The sequence below is a fragment of the Theropithecus gelada genome, chromosome 11 (assembly GCF_003255815.1).
Source record: "Theropithecus gelada isolate Dixy chromosome 11, Tgel_1.0, whole genome shotgun sequence".
Classification (NCBI taxonomy): domain Eukaryota; kingdom Metazoa; phylum Chordata; class Mammalia; order Primates; family Cercopithecidae; genus Theropithecus; species Theropithecus gelada.
Genome location: NC_037679.1, coordinates 10,490,376 through 10,509,145, shown reverse-complemented (window position 1 = coordinate 10,509,145; position 18,770 = coordinate 10,490,376). Strand labels below are relative to the sequence as shown.

General features: G+C 44.5%; 1 protein-coding gene across 2 annotated transcripts in view; it reads left to right on the top strand.

The window, feature by feature from the left end:
• BIN2 (bridging integrator 2) overlaps positions 1-18,512 on the top strand; it is a 40,651-nt gene extending 22,139 nt beyond the window's left edge. For both annotated transcript variants that reach the window (XM_025401571.1, XM_025401570.1), the window contains 7 exons: positions 1,833-1,908; positions 3,075-3,157; positions 4,979-4,981; positions 6,172-6,922; positions 10,410-10,490; positions 13,766-13,837; positions 18,024-18,512. In XM_025401571.1, coding sequence (XP_025257356.1) covers positions 1,833-1,908; positions 3,075-3,157; positions 4,979-4,981; positions 6,172-6,922; positions 10,410-10,490; positions 13,766-13,837; positions 18,024-18,053 — 1,096 coding nt within the window. In that variant the 3' untranslated portion in view covers positions 18,054-18,512. The remainder of the gene's footprint in view (positions 1-1,832; positions 1,909-3,074; positions 3,158-4,978; positions 4,982-6,171; positions 6,923-10,409; positions 10,491-13,765; positions 13,838-18,023) is intronic.
• Positions 18,513-18,770: the final 258 nt, after the last annotated feature.

Genomic DNA, 18,770 nt, shown 5'->3' with positions numbered 1-18,770 from the left:
CAACCTCCACCTCCCTAGTTCAAGTGATTTTTGTACCTCAGCCACACAAGTACCTGGGATTACAGGCTTGTGCCAACATGCCTGGCTGAATTTTTTTTTTTTTTTGTATTTTTAGTAGAGATGGGGTTTCACCATGTTGCCCAGGCTGGTCTCGAACTCCTGACTTCAAGTGATCCCCCTGCCTTGGCCTCCCAAAGTTCTCGGATTACAGGCATGAGCCACCATGCCTGGCCAAATTTTCCACATTTAAAGAGAAATCTGAGCAGAAACTCCATTTGTATCCTTTTTTCTTTTTATTGTACAAGATAGGCATAATAGAACTGTGGTCAGAATATTTTATATTGTCACTTATTGGTGTACATAGGATGGAGCCTTTGTAATGAATACATGTATTCAGACATTATGTGACTCCTAATTAAAATAAAATTGAAATTTTATTTTTTATTTTATTTTATTTATTTATTTTGAGACAGGGTCTGACTCTGTCACCCAGGCTGGAGTATGGCTCACTGTAACCTATGCCTCCCAGGTTCAAGCAATTCTCCCACCTCAGCTTCCTGAGTAGCTGGGACTACAGGCACGTGCCACCACACCTGACTAATTTTTGTGTTTGTTTTATTTTGAGACAGAGTCTCGCTCTGTTGCTAGGCTGGAGTGCAGTGGCACAATCTCGGCTCACTGCAACCTCCACCTCCCAGGTTCAAGCAATTCTCCTGCCTCAGCCTCCCGAGTAGCTGGGACTACAGGCACGTGCCACCAAGTCCAGCTGATTTTTTGTATTTTAGTAGAGATGGGGTTTCACCATGTTGGCCAGGATGGTCTCAATCTCCTGACCTTGTGATCCGCCCACCTCGGCCTCCCAAAGTGCTGGAATTACAGGTGTGAGCCACCGTGCCTGGCCATTTTTGTATTTTTTGACAGGTTTCACCCTGTTGGACAGGCTGGTCTCAAACTCCTGACCTCAAGTGATCCACCTGCCTCAGCCTCCCAGAGTGCTGGGATTACAGGCATGAGCCATGGTGCCTGGCCTAGAAATGAAATTTAATATAGTTTCTTTAAAAGTATATTTCCTTGATTCACTTACAGGAGAATTCCATTAATGTACATACAGGCATAGAAGTTGTACTGTATTGCATAATGGGAAAGAATAATTACTTACTGTAATAATTATAATTAGGTGGCCTTATATTTATATAGCCCTTTAAAAAATTATTCAAACCCCTTTCATGTCTGCTCAGCTCTTCAAGAGCCCAAATCAGATAACTCCATGAAACTGTTAAACTTTGATGTCAACCTGAACTGATATTGTCTCCCCTGGCCTTCCTGCTCCTAAGAATCAGGTGTGTTCCTGGCCTAGCTCTGATGAATCCAGATCCCAGAACATCCTGAGTGTGGGATGTGGGGTGGCCTTTTTTTTTTTTTTAAATGGAGTCTCACTCTGTTTCCCAGGCTGGAGTGCAGTGGCGGGATCTCGGCTCACTGCAACCTCTGCCTCCCAGGTTCAAGCGATTCTCCTGCCTTAGCTTCCCAAGTAGCTGGGACTACAGGCACATGCCACCACACCTGGCTAATTTTTTTTTTTTTTTGTATTTTTAGTAGAGGCGGGGTTTTAGCATGTTAGCCAGGATGGTCTCGATCTCCTGACTTTGTGATACGCCTGCCTAGGCCACCCAAAGTGCTGGGATTACAGGCGTGAGCCACCATGCCCAGTGGGATGTGTTCTTTTAGGAGCCTCAGTGGCTGGTTTTGACTTAAGGTCATACCTTGTATTTCAAACAAAGAACTCCTTTCCCATGCCTTACCCGTGTGTTTGTTATTTTGCTTCCTAATAGTCGTATTGGCTGCTATGTGACCATCTTCCAAAACATTTCCAACTTGAGGGATGTCTTCTACAGGGAAATGAGCAAGGTGAGAAGCGTCTGGCCAAGTGAGGCTCGTGGGTGTGTTTTGTAGTAAATATGAAGGTAGCCTTGACTTACATAATTTCTTTAAATATGCATATTGGCACCACAGATTTTGACTTCTATCTCATGATGAAATAAGAGCACTTGATTGTATATTTAACTGTATTAAAACACATCAGAGGGCCCTCTTCATCTCCCTTAACAACTGAGTAAATGCATCCAAATTTCAGCTTTAGCATGAATAAAGGAGGTTAGGCCTATGGAAGGAACAATTAAAATGGGGAACCCCATTGTGAAATCTCTATCTATTGTTGCTGGGGACTGGAGAGTGCAGTGTTTAAGGACAAGTCAGTTTCTCAGGTGGTTAGTCTTAAATAAGACTAATCCTCTCAGTGACAGGCAGCCATATAACGTAATTTATGAAGTCTTTTCTAGTCCTGGGATTCCAAGATCTTTGCTACTACAACATTAGTTACATTCACACACAGCTACACATACCACACTCCGTAGTTTATTTGGCTAACATGTGATTTACCTAGTTAGTATTAAAAATGAGGTTTGTTTTTTTTTTTTTGAGATGGAGTTTTGCTCTGGTGCCCAGGCTGGAGTGCAGTGGCGCAATCTCGGTTCACTGCAAGCTCCGCTTCCCGGGTTCACGCCATTCTCCTACCTCTGCTTCCCAAGTAGCTGGGACTACAGGTGCCCACCACCACGCCCAGCTAATTTTTTTGTATTTTTAGTAGAGACAGGGTTTCACTGTGTTAGCCAGGATGGTCTCGATCTCCTGACCTCGTGATCCGCCCGCCTCGGCCTCCCAAAGTGCTGGGATTACAGGCGTGAGCCACCGCGCCCGGCCTAAAAATGAGTTTTCATTCCCTGGATCACCTGTGAGAAGCTGGAACCTCAAATCAGACATCAGTTATGGACCCTGCCTTGAGACAGCTGCCAGTCCGATGGAAGAGGCAGAACTTAGAACACAGAGAGACAAGGAAGAGGGGGTGGTGGGACAGGATCCTGGACTCTAATGCTAGACAGATGAAGAGGAATTCAGATCAGAGTTGAAAGGGGGAGGTTTTATTTTGGGAAGCTGTCTGAAGGGGAGGGGAGAAGGGATATGCCACTCTCGGGTTCCCAGTTGGCTAGCATCCCCTTCTTTCTTACTGGCTGTAGCTGAACCACAATCTCTACGAGGTGATGAGCAAACTGGAGAAGCAACATTCCAATAAAGTCTTTGTGGTGAAGGGACTGTCAAGGTGAGCACCGTCCAAGACTCTTTTGCTTCATTTGTCCCATGTGTGAACGTATTCAAAATCTTCATCTCCAGTCCAGAATCCGGACCTGTCCCTATGTGCATATGCATGATGATGTTTGTTGTTTATGCTATGCTCCTATATAATTTATTTTGCTTTTTACTAAATATTTCAGGGCCAGACATGGTGGCTTATGCCTATAATACCAGTATTTTGGGAGGCTGAGGCAGGAGAATCACTTGAGACCAGGAGTTTGAGACCAGTCTGGGCAGCATAGTGAAATCTCATCTCTACAAAAAAAAAGATTAAAAGAAAATAAAGATTAGCCAGGCACGGTAGTGCATACCTGTACTCCTAGCTACTCAGGAGGCTGAAGCAGGAGGATCACTTGAGCGCAGGAGTTTGAGGGTGCAGTGAGCTATGATCATGCCGCTGCACTGCAGCCTGGGTGACAGAGCAAGACCCTGTCTCTAAAAAAATTAATAAAAATTAAATATTTCAGACATAACTAAATGTATAAAGAATAATATAACAAATAGCCATGTAAATATGTTGTAAATATAGCTGTTCCTTCCCCACTCACTTTTTCTTTCTGACCCCACTAAAGGTAACCACTATGTTACATTTAGTATTTATCATTTGTTGTTTTATTTTGTGTGTGCATGTATGTTTCACACATAACATGCATGGAAATAAATACTAAATGTAATACTAAATGTAGCATACACACATTGTATTGTTTCACACATACATGCATACGTAAAATATTGTTTTGCTTTTTTTGTTTGTTTGTTTGTTTGTTTGTTTGTTTTTGAGACAGGGTCTTGCCCAGGCTGTAATGCAATGGCACGATCTTGGCTCACTGCAGCCTCCGCCTCCCGGGTTCAAGCGCTTCTCCTGCCTTAGCCTCCAAATAGCTGGGATTACAGGCACACACCACCATACCCAGCTAATTTTCGTATTTTTAGTAGAGACAGGGTTTCACTATGTTGGCCAGGCTGGTCTTGAACTTCTGACCTCGTGATCTGCCCACCTTGGCCTCCCAGAGTGCTGGGATTACAGGCATGAGCCACCATGCCTGGCTGTTTTGCATGTTTTTAAACTTTATATAAATGGACTTATACTGTATGTATTGTTCTGCAACTTCTTTTGTTCTCTTAGTATTATTTGTAAGATTTTTCATTATTGCTACATGTTGCTATAGTAACTCTGCTGTTTCCTTTCTATAGTTGTTATTGTATGCGTAGTTCATGATTTATTTATCCTCCTGCTAGTTTGGGGCATTTGAGTTGTCTTCTAGGTTTTTGCTATTATAAATAATGTTGTGATGAACAAGTTTTACATTTGTCCCTGTGAATATTATCAAGAGTTTCTTTAGGGTCTATACTTGGAGCAGGATTGTTGAGTCATAAGAGCTGTCATGGGGCTTCTTGACCCTTATGAGATATTGCCATATTGCCCTGCAAGGTGATGATTCCAGTTTACTACCCATCAGCAGTGAGTAAGAGCCCTCATGAGTCCACATTCTCACTACATGTGAAATTGTCAGACTTCTTCATTCTTACAAGCTCATGGGTATGAAACGGAATATTTTTTGCAGTTTTAACTCATAGCTTCATAATTGCTAATTACCTTGAGTATCTTTTCATGTTACTGACCATTTAACATTCCTGTTCTGTGACTTTCCTATATATCGTTTTCCCATTTTTCAATTGGGTTGTTGACCTTTTATAAAAAAATTGATCTATATAAGTTTTTGTTTGCTGATATATTCTAGATTCTAATCCTGGATGCTCAAGGATAAGCATGGCATCCAGCACATAGTAGGTACTTGATAAATGTTATAGTTGATTCTTGTTCAGGGTAGTTTTGTTCTATAAAGTTGCCACACTCACTGAACATCAAACCACAGGTTTCTGTGAGCCCCTGATCACAAAATTTTCATCAACCACCCAACATATAACCTTGTTTTATGTGAGTTTCTGTTTAAAGACACCTTATTTAATCTATATTATTAATTTATTAATATTGAACTCACAACCAGCAGTATTGTAACTCATGCCTGAATGAAGCTTATCTAATACATGTATTTTCTCTGGAAGGCACATCACAGTATTTTTGCACTTAGCACTACAGCTTGGGGGCCATTTTAAATAGCAAAATCACCAACAAAAAGCACAAAGTTAGGAAAACATGGTGGAAAGGACACTTGTTTACAGTTTGAGAACGGAAGCAAGAAGGTAGATGGTTGTCTTGTTAGACTTCATCTGGAAAGTGTGTGCCAGGCAACTCATTCTTCTCTACTTGTGCATGTCCAATAGTGACTGGGAAAGGGCCACAAGTTGGCCGGGCGCGGTGGCTCAAGCCTGTAATCCCAGCACTTTGGGAGGCCGAGACGGGCGGATCACGAGGTCAGGAGATCGAGACCATCCTGGCTAACACGGTGAAACCCCGTCTCTACTGAAAAATACAAAAAAAAAAAACTAGCCGGGCGAGGTGGCAGGTGCCTGTAGTCCCAGCTACTCGGGAGGCTGAGGCAGGAGAATGGCGTAAACCCGGGAGGCGGAGCTTGCAGTGAGCTGAGATCCGGCCACTGCACTCCAGCCTGGGCGACAGAGCGAGACTCCGTCTCAAAAAAAAAAAAAAAAAAGGGCCACAAGTATTGATTTGGGGGTTCCAAATAAATAAGTAGGTAATTCACAAATATGAAATCTGTGTAGTTCAACTGTACATCACCCATTAATCTTTGCCCCAGAGAAAATATTTGCTAACATTTTGCAGTGTTTCTTTCCAGTCTCTTTCTCTGTACATAGTTTTACATAATTGAGTTCATAATACAGATAAAATTTTGGCCTTTTTTCACTTCACTCTGTAAGTGTTATTGTAAATTATGCAAACTTTCTAACATTTAAATTGCTTTATTCTGTTTATTATATGCATCATAATTTTTTTTTGCATATTTACATTGCTTCTGGTTTTTAGCCATTCTGAATCTGAACACCTTCCTTTTTTATCAGTAGCAGGCGCTCTTTAGTCATTTCTCCCCCAGTTCAAACAACTATGGTCTCCAGTCCTCTTACCTCACCTACTAGTCCCTCTACACTTTCCTTGAAGAGTGAGAGTGAATCTGTCTCAGCAACTGAAGATCTGGCACCTGATGCAGCCCAGGGGGATGACAATTCTGAGATCAAGGAGCTCTTAGAAGATGAGGAAATAGAGAAGGAAGGATCTGAAGCAAGCTCCTCTGAGGAAGAAGAGCCTCTACCAGCCTGCAATGGCCCCGCCCAGGCCCAGCCCTCTCTTACCATTGAGAGTGTCAAGTCCCAGGAGGAAGTTCTCCCCAGCTCCCCAGCTCCATCACCTGGTGGAGCCCTGAGCCCTTCAGGGCAGCCTTCATCATCTGCCGCAGAAGTAGTCCTCCGAACCCGCGCCGCAAGTGAAGGATCCGAACAACCAAAGAAGAGAGCCTCTCTCCAGAGGACCTCAGCACCCCCTAGTAGGCCTCCTCCACCTAGAGCCACTGCAAGCCCCAGGCCCTCCTCAGGGAACATACCCTCCAGCCCTCCAGCCTCTGGAGGGGGTTCACCCACTAGCCCTAGGGCCTCCTTGGGGACTGGGACTCCAAGTCCTAGGACCTCCCTAGAGGTCTCTCCTAATCCAGAAACACCAGAGAAGCCAGTAAGAACTCCTGAGGCCAAAGAAAATGAAAACATGCACAATCAGAACCCCGAAGAACTTTGTACTTCCCCCACCTTAATGACATCTCAGGTAAGAGTAGTTCTGGTTGGGTATTTAATTTAATTTAATTTATTTATTTATTTAAGTTAGGGTCTCACTCTGGCACCCAGGCTGGAGTGTAGGGGTGTGATCACAGCTCATTGCAGCCTCGACCTCTCAAGCTCAAGTGATCCTTCCCCGGTAGAGATAGGGTCTCCTTATGTTGCCCAGGCTGGTCTTCAATTACTGGTCTCAAGTGATCCTCCTGTCTTGGCCTCCCAAAGTGCTGAGATTACAGATGTGAGCCACTGCACCCAGCTCTGGTAGTGTCTTTATATCCTTTTATAACTTCCATGTAGGTATCTTTACTATAGTCAGAATGCTCTTGGACACCTTTTTGGATTCTGGGGATTGTTTCATGTCTTCATAGCAATTTAGTAATCTACTTTTAGGGTAATTGGCTTTTTTTTTTTTTTTTTTTTTTTTGAGATGGAGTCTCGCTCTGTCACCCAGGCTGGAGTGCAGTGACGCAATCTTGGCTCACTGCAACCTCCGCCTCCTGGGTTCAAGTGATTCTCCTGCCTCAGCCTCCAGAGTAGCTGGGATTATAGGCGCACACCACCACACCTGGCTTATTTTTGTATTTTTAGTAGCAACGGGGTTTCTCCACGTTTTTTTTTTTGGTTTTGTTTCGTTTTGTTTTGTTTTTTGAGACGGAGTCTTACTCTGTTCCCCAGGCTGGAGTGCAGTGGCGCGATCTCTGCTCACTGCAAGCTCTGCCTCCCAGGTTCACGCCATTCTCCTGCCTCAGCCTCCCAAGTAGCTGGGACTACAGGCACCCGCCACCACGCCTGGCTAATTTTTTGTATTTTTAGTAGAGACGGGGTTTCACCATGTTAGTCAGGATGGTCTCGATCTCCTGACCTCGTGATCCACCCTCCTCATCCTCCCAAAGTGCTGGGACTACAGGCGCCCGCCACCTCGCCCGGCTAGTTTTTTGTATTTCTTAATAGAGACGGGGTTTCACCGTGTTAGCCAGGATGGTCTCGATCTCCTGACCTCGTGATCCGCCCGTCTCGGCCTCCCAAAGTGCTGGGATTACAGGCTTGAGCCACCGCGCCCGGCCAATGAGCAGATTCTTACTAATTTTTTTTCCTCCAAGTTCTGGGAGTTCCTAGTATAAAGAACCTATAGTTGAAGCCGGGCGTCGTGGCTCACACCTGTAATTCCAGCACTTTGGGAGGCCGAGGCGGGCAGATCACGTGAGGCCAGGAGCTCAAGACCAACCTGGCCAACATGGTGAAACCCTGTCTCCATTAAAAATACAAAACTTAGCCAGGCATGGTGGCGTCTGTAGTCTCAGCTACTTGGAAGACCTGAGGCACAAGAACACTAGAATCACTCGAACCCAGGAGGCAGAGGTTGCAGTAAGCCGAGGTCATATCACTGCATTACAGCCTGGGCAACAGAGTAAGACTGTGTCTCAAAGAAAAGAAAAGAAAAAGGAAAAGTTAAAAAAAAATTAACACAAAATTTAAAAAATTAAAAAATAAATAATAAATTTAAACCAATAAAGAACCAATAGTTGGAATCCTGAGCTTTACCTTCTTTAGTGGGGGCAGGAGGGTGAGTCTCACTTCATTTCATTATGCCTGTGACTATGGTAAATAGACCCTGAAAAAAATGGCAGCAAATTTCCAGAGTGTGTCTTCTCTGATGAGAAGACCTAGAAGCAGGAACTCACAGAGGGAAGTAAAGCAAAAAAGACAGTCTTTTAAAAAGGCTGCTCCCTACTTGGGAGGCTGAGGCAGGAGGATTGCTTGAGCTTATGAGGTTGAGGCTGCAGTGAGCACCACTACACTCCAGCTTGAGCACCAGAGTGAGACCCTTTCTCAAAAAAAAATGTTTAAGGCTTTTGAAAAAAAAAATTGAGAGATGCCAACCCATTGAAGAGCAACTAGTTCTGTGAAGGATCTGTAAATCAAGTCATACTCTTTTTCTTTCTTTCTTTCTTTTGAGGCAGAGTCTCACTCTGTCACCCAGGCTGAAGTGCAGTGGCACGATCACAACTCACTGCAGCCTTGACCTCTCTGGGCCCCAGTGATCTTCCCTCCTTAGCCTCCCAAGTAGCTGGTACTACAGGCGCATACCACCACACCTGCCTCATTTTTGTATTTTTGGTAGAGATGGGGTTTCGCCATGTTGCCCAGGCTGGTTTCAAACTCCTAGGCTCCAGTGATCCTCCCGTCTCTGCCTCCCAAAGTGCTGGGCTTACAGGTGTGAGCCACCGTGCTGGGCCTCAAGTCATATTCTAGTCACATTATATGGAAAGGCTATCATATAGGGATTTGACTTGTTCTGTGACACTCCAGAGGGCAGAGGCATAAAAAACTATGTATACTTTTTTTTAAGATACATTTTGGATCAATACAAGAGGAACTTTCAATAATTAGCTCAATTTTTTTTTTTTTTTTTTTTTTTGAGGCGGAGTCTCGCTCTGTCGCCCAGGCTGGAGTGCAGTGGCGCGATCTCGGCTCACTGCAAGCTCCGCCTCCCGGGTTCCCACCATTCTCCTGCCTCAGCCTCCCAAGTAGCTGGGACTACAGGCGCCGCCACCACGCCCGGCTAATTTTTTTGTATTTTTAGTAGAGACGGGGTTTCATTGTGTTAGCCAGGATGGTCTCGATCTCCTGACCTCGTGATCCGCCCGTCTCGGCCTCCCAAAGTGCTGGGATTACAGGCTTGAGCCACCGCGCCCGGCCAGAATTAGCTCAATTTTTAAAATGGGATGGAAAAAAAAATATTGTGTAAGGGCAAAGGAGACACAAGGGGCTGACCAAAAAAAAAATGGGATGGGCCGCCTTAAGAATTAGTTCTCTTTCCTTGATGTTAAGAGCTAAGGGCCGGGCGCGGTGGCTTATGCCTGTAATCCCAGCACTTTGGGAGGCTGAGGTGGGCGGATCACGTGAGGCCAGGAGATCCTGGCCAACATGGTGAAACCCCGTCTCTACTAAAAATACAAAAAATTAGCTCGGCGTTGTGGCATGTGCCTGCAATCCCGGCTACTCGGGAGGCTGAGGAAGGAGAATGGCGTGAACCCAGGAGGCGGAGCTTGCAGTGGGCCGAGATCGCGCCACTGCACTCCAGCCTGGGCGACAGAGCCAGACTCCATCTCAAAAAAAAAAAAAAAAAAAAGAATAAATAAAATTACAATCTAGTAATGATAAATGATACAAAGAAAAATTAAGTAGGGAAGGGCACAGGGATGGGAGCTGAGTTGCAAGTTTATAGAGCAGTCAGCAGTGACGTGAGCAATGCAGAAGGCTAGCACATGAGCCATGTGTGTATCTGGGAGAAGTGTGTGAGATATCTGGCGCTCATCAGGTCATCCCACCCTACTACTGCCTGTGTCTGACCGAGGCTACCTCAGGAGCCTCCTGCTATCTGAGAGGAGCTAATATGGACCAGGGGCACAGGGATGGGCCCCAGGATGGGAAGGTGTGGGACTCTCTCCTCCACTGTTCACTTTGATTCACAGATAGCTTCAGAGCCTGGAGAGGCAAAGAAGATGGAAGACAAGGAAGAGGATGATAAGCTTATCTCAGTTGACTCCTCAGAGGTACTAAAAGCCTAAGTCATCTACATGATTATGCCCTATTGTTTTTACATATTAAAATTTATTTTTCTTTTTCCAGAAGTATATCTTTCAGAGGCCCTCAGTCCTGATTCACATGAAGCACTGAGGGCCCTAACAGAGCAAGATATAAAACTTTTCCTAGGCCGAGCGCAGTGGCTCACGCCTGTAATCTCAGCACTTTGGGAGGCCAAGGTGGGTGGATCAGCTGAGGTCAGGAGTTCAAGAGTTCGAGACCAGTCTGGTCAACATGGTGAAATGCCGTCTCTACTAAAAATACAAAAATTAGCCATGCATGGTGGCATGCGCCTGAAATCCCAGCTACTGAGGAGGCTGAGGCAAGAGAATTGCTTGAACTCAGGAGACAGAGGTTGCAGTGAGCCAAGATCTCGCCATTGGACTCCAGCCTGGGCAACAAGCGCAAACTCTGTCTCAAAAAAAAAAAAAAAACTTCTCCTTAAGTCAGGCTCAGTAGTGCAAAGCTGTAATCCCAGCTACTCAGGAGGCTGAGGCGGGAGGATCACTTGAGCCCAGGTGTTCAACACTGTAGTATGCTATGATCACACCTGTGAACAGCCACTGCACTCCAGCTTTGGCAACACAGTGAAATCTCATCTCTTTAAAAAAATTTTAGGCCGGGCGCGGTGGCTCAAGCCTGTAATCCCAGCACTTTGGGAGGCTGAGGTGGGCGGATCACGAGGTCAGGAGATCGAGACCATCCTGGCTAACACAGTGAAACCCCGTCTCTACTAAAAATACAAAAAATTAGCCGGGCGTGGTGGCGGCGCCTGTAGTCCCAGCTACTCGGGAGGCTGAGGCAGGAGAATGGCATAAACCCGGGAGGCGGAGCTTGCAGTGAGCCGAGATCGCGCCACTGCCCTCCAGCCTGGGCGACAGAGCGAGACTCCGCCTCAAAAAAAAACAAAAAACAAAAAAAAAATTTTAATGAAAAGATCTGGGTGCAGTGCCTCAACCTCCCAAAGTGGCTGTAATCCTAGCACTTTGTGGGGGGCTGAGGCAGGTGGATCACTTGACCCCAGGAGTTTAAGATCAGCCTGGGCAACATAGGAAAAACCCATCTCTACAAAAAATACAAAAATTAGCCAGGCATAGTGTCACATGCCTATGGCCTCAGCTGCTTGGGAAGCTGAGGTGGGATCACCTGAGCCCAGGGAGGTCAAGGGTACAGTGAGCCGTGATCACGCCACTGCACTACAGCCTGGGCAACTGAGTGAGACCCCATCTCAAAAAAATATTTTTTAAATTAATAATAAAAATAACTTTTCCTTGGTCGGGTTCTAGTCTGAGGCAACTGTGCCGATGGAGAGAGATAGGCAGGACATGTGGATAGTGAATAAGCGCAGGATAAATGCAGAGTTTTGAGTAGGTAAGTATAGCTACTTCTCATTTTTCTGCACTGAAAAGAACAACTCAGTGGTTGGATTGATTTCAGTTTGGTTTTATAATGTATTATATGATTTTAGATGGAGACAGTAATAGAGTGACCTTTTGTTTGCCTCTGGGGAATGACAAAACAAGCTTGCATTCTTTGAGTAATCTTTTTGAAGGGAAGAGTTTATAGGAGCCAAGACTCTTTCTGACCATTTTAACAAACAGGCTAGTAACACTGTCATCCCTGAAAAAGAGGTACAGGATATACTTTCCTTTCCCCTGTGTCTTCCTCCTTATATCTGAGATTTATAATACTTCCTTACTCTTAGCCTCTCTGGTGGGACTGCTTTGTTCATCAGCTAAGGAGAAATATTTTTGCTATAGAATTAAGCAACTAGAGCATCTTAGATCCTAGCCTATTCGTGTCATCAATCCTCTGAAGCCTATGTATGCTCACTTCCCTTGCAGATGCATTATAAATCATATTTTCTCTCAGGCAGAATTATGGACATGTCACATGTAAAAATGGGTAAATATAAATATAACTGGGAAAAAACATAGCCATTTTTGAAAAAAAATTACTGGGAAAAAATCTGTTCTTGCTTACCATTTGAATCATCTCAGAGAGATGGAACGTTTTGTTAACTTTCTGGGAGGTGATGTAACATCACCTTTGAGCTAATTCATGACCTGGAAAGGGAGGAGGGAGTAAGAAGAAAGAAAATGTCCTTGAAGGAGAAATCATGGAATTTCAAGTGACTATCACATTGCTAGAAATTGGTTCTGTTGGCCAGGTGCCATGGCTCACGCCTGTAATCCCAACACTTTGGGAGGCTGAGGGGGTGGATCACTTGAGGTCGGGAGGTTGAGACCAGCCTGGCCAACAGAGTGAAACCTCATCTCTACTAAAAGTCAGGCATGGTGGTGGGAGCCTGTAATCTCAGCTACTTGGGAGACTGAGGCAGGAGAATCACTTGAACCTGGGAGGCAGAGGTTGCAGTGAACTGAGATCACATCATTGCACTCCAGCCTAGGTGAAAGAGCCAGACTCCTTCCCAAAAAAAGAAAAAGAAAAAAATTAAAAAGAAATTGGTTCTGTTTTTAAAATATGGATTTTATAGTTTGTAAATTAATTTTTTAAAAACTTGTTTTAAACCTCACAGGGTCTTCCCCTAGCATAGCAGTTTCTAGTCAGGGCTTTCTTTCTTTTTTTAAAATTTATATTTTTAGAGATGATCTCACTATGTTGCCCAGGCTGGAGTGCACTGCAACCTTGATACTCCTGGCCCAAAGTGATCCTCCTGCCTCAGCCTCTCAATGAGCTGGGACTACAGCACCCCTGCACATGGCCTAGACCGGGCTTCCTACACATTGGGTTCCCATCTCAGAACCTAAAATTTTTCCCAAAGAAATCATTTTACCACTTGCTTCTCCTAACTGCGTGTCATAGATTAGGATCACTTAAGTGTGAGAGTTGCAATATGTTCTTGAGGAGGGTTCGTCTAAAAATGGCAGGTAGTCATTTTAAGACCTCGCACTCCCTTATAGATACACATCCACACCATGTCACACAGATTACATGGTGTTTGATCGTGGAAACAGCTCTGGAATCCAAAGACCTGGTTTCCTGTCCCAGCAAGTCTTTTTACCCTTTGAATCTTAGTTTCTTGTTTCTTCATCTGTAAAAGAGGATGGATGAAAGCCTTTCCCGATGCCTTCAGGCTCTGGTGAAACAACATTGTATTTTGCCCTTTGTAATAGTACAAATACTGAGACCCTTGTAAAGTATAAGGCACAGAAGACACTTCTACGCTGAGAGGCTGGAAAGGTTGAGCCACCTCTTACTGACAGAACTCTTCTCTTTGTAGAGCCAAGACCAGCTTCAAGTCTCCGCGGTACCAGAAAACAACAACCTCACAGCACCTGAACCTCAAGAAGAGGTAAGACCAGATATACAGAGAATAGATTGGGCATTAGGTTGACAGGGGTTTGGGAACAGGCTGGAATCTTCACTACAGGCTACAAGGGGAATCCAGCAGGGAACCATACCCTTAGGGCAGTCAAGCAGGTGGGAACCAGAAGAAGCAAGAATAAACTGGGACTTCATGGTGTCTCTGTGCCCATTTCCCTATACTTGACCTTAAACTGGCCCTATCTTCTAGGTATTTATTTAATTAAATCTCAAGTTATTTCAAAAAGGAATTAAAGAGGTTAAGATATTTTTTAAAAATACAAAAAGGTCATATTATACAGTAATGTGTTGCTCAACAACAGGGATAGGCCCTGAGAAATGCATTATTTGGCGATTTTGTCATTATGTGTGGCTGTATGGTATAACCTATTGCTTCTGGGCTGCAAACCTATACAGCATGTTACTTTACTGAATTCTGTAGACAGTTGTGACACAGTGGTTAATATTTGTGTATCTAAACGTAGAAAAGTAGAGTAAAAATACCTATAAAAGATAAAAAGTGATACACTTGTATAGGGCACTATCATGAGTGAAGCTTGCAGGAGTGGAAGCTGCTCTGGGTGAATCAGTGAGTGGTGAGTGAATGTGAAGGCCTAGGACATTACTGTACACTACTGTAGACTATAAACACTATACACTTAAGCTACACCATTAAAAATATTTTTCTTTTTTTTTGAGATGGAGTTTCACTCTTGTTGCCCAGGTTAGAGTGCAATGGCATGATCTCAGCTCACCACAACCTTGGCCTCCCAGGTTCAAGCGATTCTCCTGTCTCAGCCTCCTGAGTAGCTGGGATTACAGGCATGCGCCACCACATCCAGCTAATTTTGTATTTTTAGTAGAGACGGGGTTTCTCTATGTTGGTCAGGCTGGTCTTGAACTCCCAACCTCAGGTGATCCGCCCGCCTTGGCCTCCCAAAGTGCTGGGGTTACAGGCGTGAGCCACCACACCTGGCCAAAAAATATTTTCTTTATGGCCGGGCGCAGTGGCTCAAGCCTGTAATCCCAGCACTTTGGGAGGCCGAGACAGGCAGATCACAAGATCAGGAGAGCGAGACCATCCTGGCTAACATAGTGAAACCCCGTCTCTACTAAAAAATACAAAAAAACTAGCCGGGCGAGGTGGCGGGCGCCTGTAGTCCCAGCTACTCGGGAGGCTGAGGCAGGAGAATGGCGTAAACCCGGGAGGCGGAGCTTGCAGTGAGCTGAGATCCGGCCACTGCACTCCAGCCTGGGCGATAGAGCGACACTCCGTCTCAAAAAAAAAAAAAAAAAAAAATTTTCTTTATGTCCTTATTCTATAAGCTTTTTTTCCGTATTTTTTCTGTTTCTTTTTAAAACTTTTTTGTTAAAAACTAAGACAGAGCTGGGTGTGGTGGCATGTACCTATAGTAGTTCCAGCTATGTAGGAGGCTGAGGCAGGAGGATCACTTGAGCCCACGAGTTCAAATACAACCTGGGCAACATAGTGAGACACCATCTATAAACAAATAAATAAAAACACACAAACATACTAATTGGCCCAGGGTCAGGATCACCCATATCACTGTCTTCTACCTTTACATCTTGTCCCACTAGAAGGGTCTTCAAGGCACTACCACAAATGGACCTGTCATCTCCTGTAATAACAACGCCTCCTCCTGAAGGATCTACTTGAGGCTGTTTTACAGTTAATGTTTTTTTAATAAGCAGAACTTTGTTGTTGTTTTTTTTTTTTTGAGATGGAGTCTCTCTCTGTCGCCCAGGCTGGAGTACAGTGTACAGTGGCACAATCTCAGCTCACTGCAACCTCCGCCTCCTGGGTTCAAGCGATTCTCCTACCTCAGCCTCCTGAGTAGCTGGGATTACAGCCGGTGGCGCCACCATGCCTGGCTAATTTTTGTATTTTTAGTAGAGACGGGGTTTCACCGTGGTGGTCAGGCTGGTCTCGAATACCTGACCTCATGATCCTTCCGCGTCAGCCGCCCAAAGTGCTGGGATGCTGGGATTACAGGCGTGAGTCACCACACCTGGCCAATAAGCAGAAATTTTTTTTTAATAAGTAGGAATACACACTAAAACAATAATAAAAAGTATTGTAGGCCTGGCGTGGTGGTTCATGCCAGTAATCCCAACACTTTGGGAGGCTGAGAAAGGCAGATCACCTGAGGCCAGGAGTTCAAGACCAGCCTGGCCAACATGGTGAAACTCCATCTCTACTAAAAATACAAAAATTAGCCAGGCGTGGTGGCAGGTGCCTGTAATCCCATCTACTTGGAAGGCTGTGGCATGAGGACATGAGAATCACTTGAACCCAGGACATGAAGGCTGCAGTGAGCCAGGATTGTGCCACTACACTCCAGCCTGGGTGATGGAGTGAGACTCTGTTTCAAAAATAATATATATAGAAAATTATTTTTAAAAGCATAGTATATTAAATACATCAAGTGACTGGACACGGTGGCTCATGCCTGTAATCCCAGCACTTTGGGAGGCCAAGGCGGGTGGATCACGAGGTCAGGAGATCTAACTCGGTGAACCCCCGAGTTAGATAACTCGGGGTTATCTAACTAACCTAACACGGTGGCTAACACGGTGAAACCCCGTCTCTACTAAAAATACAAAAAATTAGCCAGGCACGGTGGCAGGCGCCCGTAGTCCCAGCTACTCGGGAGGCTGAGGCAGGAGAATGTGTGAATCCGGTAGGTGGAGCTTTCAGTGAGCCGAGACCGCGCCACTGCACTCCAGCCTGGGTGACAGAGCAAGACTCCATCTCAAAAAAAAAAAAATCAAGTAATATAGTTGTTTATTGTTATCAAGTATTATATACTGTACATAATTGCATGTGCTGTACTTTTTACAACTGGCAGCACTGTAAGTTTGTTTATACCAGCATCATCACAAATATGTGAGTAATGTGTTGTGCTGTGATGTTATGAAGGCTACAATGTTAGCAATAGCAGCCACATCACTAGGCAATAGAAATTTTTCAGCTCCATTATAATGTTATGGGACCACCTTTGTATATAGAGTCCATTGTTGATCAAAACGTCATTATGTGGCACGTGAACTGCATATATATATGTTTATTATATTAACATACACACATATACACAACATATAGCAGAAAAACTCAGAATTATATGAGACAGGATAGTGATATAAAATGGAGCCATGAATTAGGCAAGTATAAAAAATGCATTCTATAAAATAAGCTTACTAAGGATGACCATGAAATTAGTTCCAGGCTTTCTAAAATCCAAGAAGAGAAAAACCTGATCAGTTAACCCAATTCATGATGCTCATTCCTTAAGAGAACAACTCCCACTAAAATGAAAAAGAGGCTGGGTGCCGTGGCTCACACCTGTAATCCCAACACTTTGGGAGACTGAAGTGGGAGGATCACTTGAGCCCAGGAGTTCAAGACCATTCTAGACAACAAAATTGTTATTTATTTATTTATTTATTTATTTATTTTTGGGGGGATAGAGTCTCACTCTGTTGCCTAGGCTGGAGTGTAGTCGTGCGATCTCGGTTCACTGCAAGCTCCGCCTCCCGGGTTCACGCCATTCTCCTGCCTCAGCCTCCCGAGTAGCTGGTACTACAGGCGCACGCCACCACGCCCAGCTAATTTTTTGTATTTTTAGTAGAGATGAGGTTTCACCATGTTAGCCAGGATGCTCTCGATCTCCTGACCTCGTGATCCACCCACCTCAGCCTCCCAAAGTGCTGGGATTACAGGCGTGAGCCACTGTGTCCGGCCCAAAATTTTTTAAAATAAATTAGCCAGGCATGGTTGTGTGCGCCTGTAGTCCTAGCTACTCAGAGGCTGAGGTGAGATCACTTGAGCCCTGGAGTTCAAGGCTACATACAGTTACTGTGATTGTGCCACTACACTCCAGCCTGGGAGACAGAGCAAGACTATGTGTCGAAAAGAAAAAAAAAGGAAATTCTCCTGTGAAACATCTTAAAGAGATTGTGAATGATGTAATGAACAATATCTGCAACAAGTCCTTGCAATAATCCCAACAACCAGTTTCACATTGCCTCCCTCAAGAGAGACCAGTGGCATTACATGAAGTATAATTCAGTAGAAGCAGATTGAGTTTAACCCCTCCATAAGTGGTTGGTGGGAAGGCAGGTCAACACCTAACACAATCATGTTTACTTTCCAGGTGTCTACAAGTGAAAATCCACAACTCTGAAGAGAAACTGCCAAGACTCCCCCTGCCCCACGCCTCCCCAGAGAAGCTCTTCAACCAGAGGGTATAGGTCAGAGGGATATAAGAGCCAGTATCCGTTCCTGGGTTCTCAGTGGGAATGCTGGTGCTGTCTAAAGACCTGGCATTAATCAAGGTGGAGGAGCAGCCTTGTGGGAGGGATGGAGGGAGGCAGGCTGGGGAGAAGAGAACATTAGATTCAGAAAATATTTAATTCTGGTTTTAGCATTATTAGAATAAGACTTTATACATTAACTAAAGTGGAGCTTTAATCACTATAAAAACCAAAAGTATCTATAGACACAGACACTTGTCTACACAGAGACATAACCACACATATTCAGGATAGTGAACAAATCTGTCTTTGACTTATGACCCATTTTGCAAGACTTAAAGCCAGAAGATCACATTTTCAGATTGTTAAATAAAGTCTGATTCTGACTATCTGTGGATTGTTTATTTGACACAGGGCATTGTTCCAGCCCAGCACACCGTTTTCCACTTAGGTACAGTTATTGATTCTGCCCCACGTTCAGAAAGCTTTAGTCACCCAGCTCACCCTAACTCCTGACTGTAATTCTTTTATGATACCAAGGGCCACAGACTCTTCTCCTTAATCCAGCATGTACTTCCCACTTTGGTTGATAAGCAGATACACTTGGAAAGGGGTAATAACATTTTAGAGCTAGATCTAGTGTTTAC